This window comes from Micromys minutus (assembly GCF_963924665.1).
Source record: "Micromys minutus genome assembly, chromosome: 11".
NCBI classification, from domain to species: domain Eukaryota; kingdom Metazoa; phylum Chordata; class Mammalia; order Rodentia; family Muridae; genus Micromys; species Micromys minutus.
The window spans coordinates 31,437,912-31,452,233 of NC_137980.1; the positions used below are offsets into that span (position 1 = coordinate 31,437,912).

General features: G+C 40.6%; 1 protein-coding gene across 2 annotated transcripts in view; it reads left to right on the top strand.

The window, feature by feature from the left end:
- The window catches only part of PRKG2 (protein kinase cGMP-dependent 2), a gene marked incomplete at both ends in the record, with an annotated part of 84,472 nt that extends 75,866 nt beyond the window's left edge, over positions 1–8,606 (top strand). For both annotated transcript variants that reach the window (XM_080925131.1, XM_080925130.1), the window contains 3 exons: positions 270–332; positions 7,094–7,160; positions 8,511–8,606. In XM_080925131.1, coding sequence (XP_080781257.1) covers positions 270–332; positions 7,094–7,160; positions 8,511–8,606 — 226 coding nt within the window. The remainder of the gene's footprint in view (positions 1–269; positions 333–7,093; positions 7,161–8,510) is intronic.
- Positions 8,607–14,322: the final 5,716 nt, after the last annotated feature.

Genomic DNA, 14,322 nt, shown 5'->3' on the forward strand with positions numbered 1-14,322 from the left:
TTAGCAGAGTTTGCCACTACATTTGCAAGCTAGTATTTATTCCCAGTCTGCCCACAGGTCATGTTAAGAACTGGGGAGGTATGCACACACTCCACTGTGGACACTCCGTGGAAGGGCCATGACTTTGTTTTCTCCCTACGGTCAAGTGGCTGACCTGCAGTAGGGTCTAATGAAAGCTATTGAGTGAATGAATTTAAACACAACATTACTCTTTAATATAAAACCACTCGTGTATTGTTATTATAATCTTCTTCCATAAATTGTTTTAGGCAGAACCCAACAGAAAGGCTGGGGAATCTGAAGAATGGGATCAACGACATTAAAAAACACAGGTACTGGTTTTCCTCATGGCTGAGCTAAACACAGAAATATATACAATAAGCCGGTGTCTTAGATACAGTTTCTTTTGCTGTGATAAATACCATGGTCAAGAACAACCTAGGGAGGAAAGGGCTAATTTCAGTTTACAGCTTGTAGTTCATCCTCCAGGGAACTCAAGGCAGCAATCTGGGGGCGGGGGGGGGGGGGTTACTGATGCAAAGGCCGTGGAGGAGTGCTCCCTACAGCTTGCCCATAGACTAATCTGGTGGGGAGCATTTTTTCAGTTGAGGTTCCCTCTTCCCAACTGACCTTATGTGGTATCAAGGTCATATAGCCACCAGTGTTTGAGATGACCATGACACGTTCTCTCAGAAGACAACCATGATCAGTTACAGGCTTTCAACTTTTGGGTGTTTCAGGGTAGTTTTTCTTTGTATTTTGCTAGTTATTGTTGCCCAAATAGGTCTTCATATGCCTTCCTTAATACTGGAAATTTATGGCAAGAATGAGCTAAGTTATTTTAAAAACTATAAAATCACATCATTCATCACAGAAACAATTTTACATCTATTATTATTATTGTTATTATTATTATTATTATTATTATTATTATTATTATTATTATTATTATTATTATTATTATTATCCTGGCTTCCGTAAGAGAATTAAATAATATTTTTGGTTTTGCATTTGTAAATAGAGCAGAATAAATTCTTGTAGAGATGTAGAAGAGAAAGATACACCTTAACGCATTATTAAACATCACTGACTAATGAGTTTTTACTTTACAGTGCTGTAAAAGTATAAACTATGGCAGGTTTATATGGTGCATTTAATGGGAACTATGGCAGGATCTTATTCTGGCCTTACTCAGGTCCTCAGTCCCTATACCTCCATTAAAAGGATTCACAAGAGACAGAGTGTAGTATAAAAGATAGGGAACAATTACTCCCCAATGAAGTGGGACATCAAGGGATAAGAGTGTGCAGCGGCCAAAGGGACCACTGCAGAACAGAGAGCATCTCATGTCACTGTGAGAGCAGACAGTGGCCAGCAGGATCCTTGCTTCTGCCTGTATGTGTAGGCATGCTCTACGAACAGACAGATAGCTTTCCTGAGGGGTGTTTTCCTGTTGAGACTGACAAGCTCTCTTGGGTTTTATTTTATAGGAAGGACACTGGGTTCACAAGGCTCCTGCTAGCTAGTGATCATACAAGGTTTGGGGACTTCTGCATCTTGTTTGAGATAGTGTTAATGGCTTTCTGGGCAGTTCGGGAGGTCACATCTCCAGGGGACAGAGAAATGACTCAGGTCATTTAGAAGTAATTGAAATCCTGCAGCTCTAGCCCTTGGCTTTACATGCTGTGCACTATGAGGCAGGGTCTGGCGCCAGAGTCCTTAAGGCCTGCTAATGTCTAAACAACTCCCCCATAGAAACCGCATCCTGACTCCTTAAAACCTTTACTGCAGCAAGTAGTGAATAAAGCACTCTCTTAAGATGTCAAACTGTGAACCTCAGCACCCAAGACCAGGAGAGCAGTTGACTGTGGTATTACTTAAAATGTTTGTTTGGTAAATCTTTTTTTTTTTTAATTTAATGTATCTTTAAATTCTGTCAGTTTATGTCAGTGTGTGAGTCACCCCAGTTTGTAAGTCATCCCTATTCCATCTCAGATTGAACTAAAACTACATCTTTGTTTACAATATAGTTTTCCTCGAATGATTTCCTAAGCTCTGAAACCTCAATTGACTTTTCCGTTGAAGTCCATTGATTTGCACAGACCCACAATTCGTAATCATCTCATGGTGATTCAGCATTCTCTTTTAATAGCTCGGACTCCTGATAACTTCCTCGGCATCCCCTCTAATTTGATTAAATATTCAAATGTGGCACTTCGAACCTTTAAGATTTTATAATCAACCCTTGGCATGCCCTAGAATTTTCAGGATGTTTTCATCTTGCTCATAAGCGACACAGAGAAAAATATCACGTGTGCTTATACTTTGATGGCCCACATGTAAATGTGAGAATTTTATTAGTGTAAGCCTTTGAAGATGCTGATGTGTTCACTTTCAAAAACGGAAACATCTCTAATGTTTTATTCCTCTCCGGCTGAGGGCTGATGTCTCTGTGTGGATGGGCCGGGAATCAAGATGAAATCAGGACTTCCGTGCATGTTAAACCCATGCATTACCCTACTCCACTCCCCCTGCGCTCTGCCGGTATTTTTCTCTGAGGAATTAGGGGAACATCAGCAGCCTGGACACAAAAGGTGGCATGTCGCTGCTGTTTGTCCTCCTTAACTGCAAAATGAGTAAATGAATAAATAAACCTAAGCTGCCAGCCCTGCTGCATGAATTCATGATCTCCCTTGCAATAAAGCCACGTGTTCACCCTTGTGAAGCCAAGCTCTCCCATAGGGTGAATTAGAAAGAAAGCGGGGTGTGGGGGGGGAGAGTCAGAGGGGGAGACCCAAGACAGACTTATTTACAACTTCATAGACATTAAAGCGCTTGTAATACTTCCTTTTTTGTCATTCTCTGGGTTGCCTTCAATTAAAGGTTGAGAAACACTTAGAGATAAACGCTCATTATTTGTTTGAAAATTCAATTTTTCTTCTTCTTCTATTCTCATTATAAAATGACATATAAATGCACCATTCATATTGACAAGTGTCCCACCAATTAGAGTGATTCTTATCCTATTGCCCCTCCCCCATCCCCAATTTTAATTAAGAATTTGTCATGCTTTGCTCTGGAGTGGTTGAAAAACAGAAGTGATCATAAGTGCCAATAAGCTCCAGCCTTATCCTGTCCCTGTCCTTTACCTGAGGCTCATTCAAATGCACCAGGCAGATTGTGTGAGATGGCTAGCACATTGATGTGATTTGGCTTTTTCTTCTAGTGAGGTTGATTGGTCCATTCTCTGTAATAAGAGGCTTCCTTCTATGACACACAGCCTCAGAGGCAGAGGGCAGCCAACAGTTGGCAAGATACAACAGATTGCATGGTGTTCTCTGAACTGAAAACAGAATTTCATCCTAATTTTCTCTTTTCCTGGAGCTTTTTTTCTAAGCTACCAAGCTATGGGATAAGCTCAGTGTGGGGGGGGGGGGAGGGTGCGGCGGGGGTGGGGTGGGAGATGTCTATGTGTATTAGTCTAGATCAGCAGTTCTCAGACTTGGCCCATGACCCCCACAAGGGTTGCAAATCAGATATCCTGAATGTCAAATGTTTACCTTATTAATCATAACTGCAAAATTATAGTTATAATGTAGCAACGAAAATAATTTTGTGGTTGGGGGTCACCACAGTGTGAAGAACTTTTTAAAAAGGTAGCAGCATTAGGAAGGTTGAGCATCACTGCTCTCTGTAAAACAAAATGATTTTTTAAAAGAAAACTTTTCATTCTAGCTTTGTATTAAAAGTATGCCTATGGGCTGGAGAGATGGCTCAGTAGTTAAGAGCACTGGCTGCTCTTCCAGAGGTCCTGAGTTCAAATCCCAGCAACCACATGGTGGTTCACAACCATCTGTAATGAGATCTGATGCCCTCTACTGGTGTGTCTGAAGACAGCTACAGTGTGTGTGTGTGTGTGTGTGTGTGTGTGTGTGTGTGTGTGTGTGTGTACACATATATATTGTATAATAAATAAATCTTAGGAAAGTATGTTTAGGCATAGCATCTACTCTATAAGTGTGCCCAGCTTGTGTGTCCTTTATTAAATCATCTTCACTCCCCTGTTTGTGAGCTAACCTAGAAACAGGGCTTTTCTCCCAAAGACAAGAAAAGGCTGGCGAACCTGGATGGATGTAATTATGTATTCCGAAAGGGGATAAACCAAACACCTTACCATGACATCTGAGAACAGAGCCTATAAATCTCCTGAGAGCAATTCCTGTCATGTCCCTGTCAGTGCAGTTTGGCTGAATGTCATTCACTTATCACCGTGTGCTGCTTGCATATAACGCAGTCTGCCTCCTGCATTACATAGGACACAGCCTGTCACAGAAGACCGGGATTAGGGGAATGGCCACTCACCCTAAGCAAATGTTGATGTTGGTCAAATTGCAATGAGTACCCTAAGAAGTGCAAGGCCATTTTCCTCGCTAGAATGTAATCACTAGACCAGTAATCAAGAGCGTTGCACGTTATGCTAAAAGTGGTTTCGGATTTTGGTGGCTAATAAGATCCTGCATAAATATGTACCCAGAGGAGTCTTCATCTAACTCTGAAGGGAGGCAAGGCTGTGTGAGAAGGGTTGAGACTTGGCTTCTAGTATGGCTGAAAGAAGCCAGCGACAAGCCCCTAAAGGTCTCCAGTCCCTAGCCACCACCACTCATAGGGCTGTGCCCCCCTGTGGTCACGCTCCAGATGGCTGCAGTTAACCTTTCAAGAACCAGATTGTTCCTGGGCATTTTGTAATGGCTTTCTATCACACCGAAACTTACTGTGCCCCAAACCCCAACAAAGCACCCTAACACAATCTGGAATTCTACTGTTTCTTTGCCATCTTTGTCTTTTATGATTTACTTTTGTTTTTAACCATGTTTTACTTGACTCTTTGAGAATGTCACACTATAGATTGATCACATACACCCCTCAGGACCCCTCTCAAATCTTCTTTTTACCCACCCAACTTTGTGTTTTCTCCACTCCTTTAAACCCATCAACTCTAATTTGTTTTTCCCAGCCCTTCTTGGCAGGACCTGCCCTGGAGTGGGGTTGACCTAAGGGGTTCATACTCTTAAAGAAAACTGACTTTGTCTTTCCGAAGCTACCATTTGCCACTACCTTCTCAGCTGAAGGGATTTTTGCTTCCCTCCCACCCTCTTTCCCTCCCTCCATTCCTCCCTCCCTCCCTCCCTCCATCCCCCCCCATGCTGGACTCCTCCTGGTTTTGGCTCTTGAAGGTTTTCTGCCCTCTGTCACAGATGCCATGAGTTTCATATGGACAAGTGCCCTGTTGCACAACTGACTCGCTGTCTCTGACCCTAATGATCTTTCCGATTCCTGGATATCTTTTCCCCTGTTTTCTCTTTACATTGTGTGTCTCAGCTGACTCCTGCCTCTTCCATCTGGGAGGTTCTTGCTGTAGAAGTTTGTGTGGCTTCTCTCTCCTCTTCATTCTTCAAATACCACCCCACTTGGAAGCAACCCTTCCAAGCTCACCCCATCACAGCCCCACCCAGCATTCTGTTCTCTTCCATCTTCCTAGCACTTATTAGTGTCTAAACATAACTCAACAGCTTGTTGTTTACTTATTTTGTCTACCACCTTACCAAGATAAAAACAGTATATATATTTTTATACTTGGGACAAGTTGTCTTTCTGTGTTTGCTGCCCGGCTAAAGAACACCAACAACCTAATAACTAATGATCAATAGGAGGAGAGTATCCTCCCTCCATGTTCTTTGTAAGATTCCAAGAGTCAGCGCAGTCAATCTTTTGGGAGAAGGGAGGCCTCCCGATGTCTGCCATGACACGTATGCTGAAGATCAGACTTGCCCCTTTACATTAATGATCTCGATGTGAATAAGAGAAATCCCAGCCGTCAGCTTGACTCACTATTCCCACACTTCGCTCACTATAGCTCACTTTGCTGCTGAATCTCTGTAGATGCTAGAGGAGGTGGAGTGGAGGAAAGCAAAACCGACTCTAGAGTGCTCAGGAGAAAATGGCTGGATGGACTGACGAAGAACCTTCTTGGGGGGCCTTGTTCCAGCAGAGTGAAGGAGAGACGCACACTGGGTTGGAGAGGAAGTTGGGTTACAGGATGTGCTTTGTTGTAAAATCAAGTCATTTTGTGTGATAAGTGAGCAATGACAGGACAGGACAGAAGAACCACACCAATAGCCAGAGTTGACGTCATCAAACCTGTAGCAGAGACAGCAGCGTGGAGACGATAAGGAAGCCCATTCGTGACTCAGGAGAGAAGACAGTGCAGGGATGGAGTGCAGATGGGCTGAAGATGGATCATGGATGATTTTTTATGGGTCTTTGGACTTATGTACTGTTTTGTCTTTTTCTCAGTGAATTAAGAATCAAGGATAGTGTCGAAAGCACTGATTCTCAATCTGTGGCTCACGACCCCTTTGGGTTTGAGTGACTCCTTTGCACTTGCCTAAGACCATTAGAAAACACAGATATTTACATTACAATTCACGACAGTAGTAAATTACAGTTAAGAGATAGTCACGGAATATGTTTATGGTTGGGGGGTCATCACAACATGAGGGACCATGTGAAAGGGTCACAGCATTAGGAAGGTTGAGAACCTCCAGGTCTGGATGGCTCTGTGGTTAGGAGCCCTTGTTGCTCTTGCTGAGAACCTGGATTCAGTGCCCAGTACCCACATGATAGCTCACAACCATCTATAATTTTGGTTCAAGGGAACTGTATCCCCTTTTCTGAGACAGGTATGGTCAGAAGAGGGTGAATGCATGCACGAGCCTGCATGTGTGCAGGTGAAAAGAAAACTTGTACACATAAAATAAATAAAATAAAACTTGTACACAGATGGGAATAAAGTTCTGAAAGTCTGAGGAGGTGAGACACTAAAAGTTCTGAACCTAAGTATGACAGGAAACATCTCAGTGGTTGCCAGAAAACCGTGTGAGTGCCCAGAAGTCATGGGTTGACTATGAAATGTCTTTCCCTGTTAAATTCAGCTGCACTTTGGAAGGTACAGAGTGACATTATGGATCAATAGATATACTCTAGCATGCTAGCCATGGATTGTGTAACATCCTCCGTATTTTTCTCATTTTAGGTGGTTAAATGGTTTTAATTGGGAGGGGCTGAAAGCACGGAGCCTTCCATCACCTTTACGAAGAGAGGTATGGCATTTGCTAGAACGCTCCCTCAAGTGGTTTCTAGAAACTAGTTTTTAAAAATAAGCTTTGAAGAGGGAAGGGGGAGGGAGGGAAGGAGAGAAGGGGAGAGAGAGACAGCATGTACATAAGAGATTTTAGATTTTAAAAAATACTCCTTATTAGGTGAGTTTGTCCTGCTAATTATGATCTAGAGACCGAAGTACTGTGGTTGGGCTCAGTGGGAAAAGTACACATAGTGTGTGTTGTGTGTGCCTTCGTCAGAAGCTGTGCAAATAGTGTGTGCCTTTAATCCTAATGCTGGGGAGACAGACAGGAAGATCCTTGGAACTCTCCAGTGGTGAGCTTCAGCTTCAGTGAGGGACGCTGTCTCAAAATGTCAGGTAGAACGAAACTGAGTCAGTCTCTGTCATCCACTGGCAGGTGTACACACAGGCAGTGTGCAGGATAACCCACACATTCATGCACAAGCATGCATATGCTAAAGAAGGCACACAAATAAAATAATAGAGTTGTCTCTGCGATGTGCACTGAGGTCACCTCTCAGGAATTAATGGGATGCCAGTATCACTTAAGTACCACAGTCTTTAGAAGTGTTTGGGTACACAGATGAAATGTAATTGATTGTTAATTACAGGAAGACAGTTGTAATCTATTTGCCATCTGACAACACGTGCTACTAAAATATAATTATAACCATACCTATAAGAAGTGTTACTATTATTTCAGAAATAGGAAAAATAAACTGAAATATAGGACATTTAAAGAAAGATAAGAATCATGGCCAATTATAAAACTATTTTCCATTAAAAGGAGAACTAGGTGTTCTGTAATTTGCTTTAAGTAAAGGATTTCAAACCATGATTGCAAAGTAGTTTAATGCCATAGTCGTTTAATTTTCTTAGTGATAACACTAAGATATAGGATTATCCATTTGTTTACTCCTCTGCACACCTTACAAGGATATAGTAACTATCCAAATTCAATACTGGAAAGAAACTTAAATGTAAAAGGAACTCTAATAAATTTTAATATTTAAGACATATTTGTCTTGAAAACATTCCTTAACTTGATACAGGATATTTCATCTATTCTTTAGAAAATAATTAGTCATGTTGCATAGCTCCTGACACATGTAACCAACAATAAAATCACTTGCTTCTAATGAGGTGATCTCACTATGCAGACTGTGACAATGCAGAAGACTGGCCATCTTTTCTATGTAATGTGTAGTATGTAGTATGTATAGTAGGCTCCAGTGTGAAATCAGCACTCAGCGAGAGCAGGCTTCACCTGGATGTACTGCTGTGCTTCATCCCCTTGGTCCTCACCTCTGTTCTGTCCTGTCTCCGTTAGCTCAGTGGCCCCATAGATCACAGCTACTTCGACAAGTATCCTCCTGAAAAGGGGGTGCCTCCGGATGAAATGTCAGGCTGGGATAAAGACTTCTGACAGAAGAAAAACACTGCTACCCTGGCCCAGAAGAGGACTGTGAGGATCAGTGACAGGAGCTGATTATTTCTTTCTTCAGAGCATCGTTAGATCTCCTGGAAGACAATTACAGAAAAGAAAAACCCGATGGGCAGGGAAGGAGAGTGGCCGGATGTGATTCTGAATGAGAACATCTCCTTTAGATGCTGTGAATGATTCCTGTATTCCATTCTGTACTTGTCTCAGATGTCAAAGGTCGTCCCTTTCCATTTCCATGGTCCAATCCACTTTTGTTGGCATAGCACAGTTTTCTCTGAAATCGGTTGCTCCCGCCAAATCAGACTCTCCTGCCCAGAATCCTAATAAAATTAATATGGCTTTTGTTCTTGAGCATCTAAGTTATCCAGATAGAAGGAAGACTATTGAACAACTTTAGAAGAATCTCTCCAGGGCTTAACAGACCCCAGAGATATATGCAACATCCTCAAATTGTGGTTTCCAGATATCTTTGGTAGTCAATAGAACACCATGAATTTCATTTTCTTTCAACTTACAAATACACTAATATATTTTCTGATGTCATCAAGAAAAAATGAAGCATTTGGATATTAGTGAGTGGTGCCTTTTAGTGGTGACTAAAAAGGCCAGTCAATCAAATCAGATAATCACATCATTTTAATAACATAGAAAAAAATAAAGCAAAACCATCTCTTTTCCTTTGGCCAGTTGTAATACTGCAGAGATTTTTTTTTTTAATTCTGTTAGAAATAGTTTATAAAGTATGGGTAAATGATGAACCTTTGGGAAGGTTTTACCTTAGGTTATAAAAAAAAATTCCACTATCAAAGTAGAAAAGTCAGTGGAATAAAATTCTAAGGACATTTTCTTCCACTAAAGACTAAACATAGCAGACCCTGATGGCTGAAGTTGCCGGCTCCTGCGAACTCTGAGATATTTTGTTCAATCCTGTTATTACTGCTACTAGTGAAAGCCCAAAGCATAGAAAGACCATGTGGGATTTTTAATGAGAGTCCATTGGCAAATGCTAAGATTTTTAATCACTGCAGAGGTAACGGCTTTGCTTGAAGGAGACAACTGTGTCTTGTATATAATTATAACCCAGGCTACTTGATTTGGGTAATGGGATTTTAGAAGAAAAAGGAACACCCAGAATCTGGCCTTGTCCTGTTTCCTCTTAGCAATCTTCCAAACTGGAAGCAACGAGGAGTGTGCTGGACACCTGTCCCTAAAAGTTTTCCTGGTGTTTGTAGGAGTTTCACTTCCACCCTTCCTTCCAAAAGGAAGGCATATGTCTCTGTCTCTTAATCTGGATGATGAAAAACAATATCCTGATTCCTGTGTGGTTCACACTTCTGATTGTATTTTCATATGATAATATTCTATGTGAAAAGCAAACCATTCACTCCACAGTCATGTTTTCATTCTTTAGAGAAAGTCAGCTGTCTGTCTCCTGAAGACTTAAGCCAGATAAGCAAAGCCCAGAATAAGAAAGTGCATCCTTAAGAAATTATATTTACACATTTAGAGTACTTTTCTGAACCAAAGAGTTTTGCTTCATGGGGTAGATTTTTAAAAAGATTATGTATTGTATATAGAAAAGCCATTTTTTAATAGGATTAATATAACATGCTTTAAGAATTTCTAAAGTATAGACATACCTTATTTGCATTTGGTTTCTATGTACTATATGCTTTTCCATGTATATATTTTATAATTACCAACATATGCAGGTAGAAAATTGATATATTAGCTGGCCACTAGGACTGTACAGTTATAGTAGCAATGATTTTCTCAAGAGTGTTTCTTTAATGTAATTGAAAAGAAAAGATTCTACACGTACAGAGTTAAAACACACCTTAGAGATTAATTGTTTTCTGTGAGTGGCCATATCATATATAATTTCCACACATGATCTAATGTATTTTTTTATAAAGAGGAGGATATGTGAGACCCAATTATCAGTTAATCTCAACTTGATTTCTAGCTCTGTGACCTTGGGAAGAAATTTGCCTTTGGGTACTAGCATCTTCTTGTAGAAAGAAGGCTAGGTAAAGTGGTGTCTACAGACACATTCCTACCTGTGTCTGTGAAGTGGTCCTGCAGCATAGATGGGAGCTACTGTTACTTTCTCTGTTGAAATTAAAGCGGCCTTAATAACTGTTCAGTTCTGAACCATGTGTGTCAATGGTGTCTGTGTGCAAAATTCTGAGTTAAGTCTCTGCAATAAAGATAGTTGATCAAACTTTGGTATATAAAAAGCATTAATCATCACTAAAATTAAATGTGCTACTGAACTGACCTACATTTAAAATTGATGAATTAAACACACACACACACACACACACACACACACACACACACATGCACAAGAATGGGAAGTTATTCCCATATGTGAAAAGCCATCATCCTTTTAATCATTAAATCATTTCTAGATTCTCTTTTCTATGATATAATATTATTTTTTTCTTCATCAGACTTTTCCATGTGGGGTCGGTTCTTTTATCATTATAGCTTCTTAATTTTGACCTAAGTAGTAATGTCCAAAGGATGTTAAAACAAAGGATGCTAAAATCCAGAAAGGAAATGATGAGTCCTATGTTTGCATGACTTTAACAATAAATCACGTCCTTGTTCATCGGTCATTTCAATATATACATTTGAAATGTTGAAACATTCAATCTAAATACTTGTAGTAGCAGGTCACTGAGAACAGCCACTTAAAAAAACGTGTGCATGTGCTTCTTAACCTGATCTTGACTGTCAGACACCATATTAGGAGCACTAATACACACTGTCTCATCCACATAAGATTCTACAGTTATATCAAACACCAACTGCTCACTGTTCCCAAAGCCCCACATTGGCCTTAAATACTTATTATATTCCTGAATATTTGCTACACTTCTAATTTACTTGTAATGCTTTGCCTGGACTACTGCCCATTGCTGTACACATCTAATAAATTATCCCTAAACTTAGAGCACTCACCAAGAAGCATCATGTTGTCTCCCAGATCCTTTGTGCCAGAAATTAGACAGGCAACCATGGAAGAGGAGGGGTCTACACTACAGAGTGCCTGAGCCAGAACTTCCCAGTGAAACACTACTGTCATTAGCCTGTGCTTGCTACCTCAACGGTTTGGAGTCTTTAGCCTAGATACATCAAAAGCAACACTAGAATCCAAAAGAGAAGGTTCTAGATAATGAGGTAGAAGCTGAACCACTCTGCATGAACTCATGGAAATAGTCTAAAATCACTTCTGCTTTAGTCTATTGATGGAAACGGAAGTCTGCCCAGACATGAAGGAGGGGTACATAGATGTGAGCTCTTAATGGACTAAGTTTTCAAAACCTATGCCACAAGTCTTAAAACAGCCACAGGCCACTTTCTGGCCACATATTGCATTATGCCCATATGCAAAACAAACCCATTCCTTCCCAGGCGCCTCAATAAATGTTTCATTAGACTCGGGCTCAGCATCCAGGATCCTGTCATCTGAATCCTATACAGGCATAGATGGAGGCCCCTGGGTGCAGTACTTTGAATAAATACTTTAAGGGCTGAAAGCCTCTCAAACAAGTAAATAATCCATCCTCCCTCAACAAGGCATCACATGGGGAAATGATCAAAGGCCACTGCTTCCATATTTGCTTTAGAAGATAGAAGATAGCAAAGGCACAGGCCAACTCTGAGAGATGTATTCAACCTGCAGCCAATGGGTTGCACCATCTCACAATAGCTGTGAATCTGGCTCAACACATTTGTAAGGGACAATGTCCTGATCCAATTTCAAAACATTAGACACCACTGAATACCGTAATTCTGATTTCTGAGCCTGACTGGAGGAGCTATTTTCTGCTCTGATGTTACCTGGGAAGAGTTCTTTAGTTATTTGCCATACATGAATTCACAGTGAACTCTATTAAACATACACTGTTGTCAAGAATTGAACAGCACATGCTTGAGACAATTTTAAAGTCTATTTGAAATGATATGGCAAGCAGCTTCAAAAACATCCTGAGAGTTCATTTTTCATGATGTCTGCTCTTTGTAATACTCTCTTCTTGAAAAGGTGTGGTAGTACACACACATAGAATTTTGACACTGGGGAGATGGACCTAATAGGACCAGGAATTCAAGATCACCATTGCCTACTTCATGAGTTCAAGGCCAACCAGGGCATCATAAGACCATATCTTCAAAAATTGAAACTACCCACCAACAAAAATTTAATTCTTTGTTAGAGATGCCCAAAGCTCCCAACTTCCTGTTCATAATCAGAAAGGAGAAGCAACAATAAAGCAGACACAAAACAAGGACATTGAATTCTTGAGGGAAAACTGAAAAGTTTGAGCACAACACATAACCATAAACTTGATCCTGCATCTGGCTTTCATGATGACTAATCTTGTTATGATGGGTAAACTACAGCTTGCAAAACACACAAACCTTTACAACTTCCTTGCTTGGGATTAAAAAACCCAGGGAGTAAAATGGAAGTCAAACTGTCTGGACTAAAGCCACAGGCCCAATGGCTGATTCTCCCAAGGTGAGCCCTCTGGTCACCAGCTCTGTGACTCTGAAGCAGCATCAAACTTAACTTATCCCCAGAGTGCAGCTCAGCCTGGATCCCATATCTGCCTTTCGGACCAACCTTTTTATGCAAACTTGTCTTCTGGAAAGGTCTAAGTGAGAACCAAACTGAGAAAGGATGTCTAGAGAAACAAACACACTTCAATCTTAGCTAAGTTGACAGAGGGCAATGTAGCTTATTTTTAAAACCAGTAAATACGTGATACATGATTGACCTCCTCTACATAGCTTACTTATTTAATTTGCATTTTAACTAATGAGGTTTCCTGTTTTTCTATCTAATATTCATTAAAATTTGTTGAGGACATCAACATCATACTTCAGTAGGACCAACAATAGCAATTTGACTTAGGTCATCAACCTGCAAACTCAAAATTGAATCACCACTGTGCCATTTTGAATTTTAGAATGCAAAAAAATAATGAAGATCTTGTATTTGATATTCAGTTGACGAATTTGAATTTAAAATAATATAAAGAAAGACAGTGTGAAATTTGTAAATCTCTTTGGTGAGGGATGAAAACAGACACACACTGAACAGGAGCTGAAAGCTGAAAGAAATGAGTTTCAGTTAAGGAAGATCATGTCCAGTCTCCAGCCCTGGAGCTTGAGACAGAAAAGGGGGCTTTCTCTCTAGGTGAGTGAGAGAAAGCTCTGTGTATAAGAGCACACACTGACTGGGAAAAAAACTACAAAATTCTGATATTTAAATTGCAAGACGAGCCTCAGATTAGAGTGAATCTAGAATTTTAGGGTCTAGAGCAGTCTTCTGTTCTGAACTGGATTGTTCTTGATTTTTTGAAACTTTCAAGCATGAATGCTATATTAACATCATTTCCACTCTTCCCTTTTCCTATTCCAACTCCACTCATGTTTCCCCATTGTTGAAATCTCCCTTCCTCCCTCCCTCCCCCCTTTCTCTGTGTGTGTATGTCTGTCTGTCTGTCTCTCTCTCTCTGTCTGTCTCTCTCTCTGTGTGTGTGTGTGTCTGTCTGTCTCTGTCTCTCTCTGACTCTGTGTCTCTGTCTCTGTCTCTGTCTCTCTCTCTCTCTCTCTCTCTCTCTCTCTGTGTGTGTGTGTGTGTGTCTGCATGTATGCATGTGGGTTTGTACAATACCGAAGA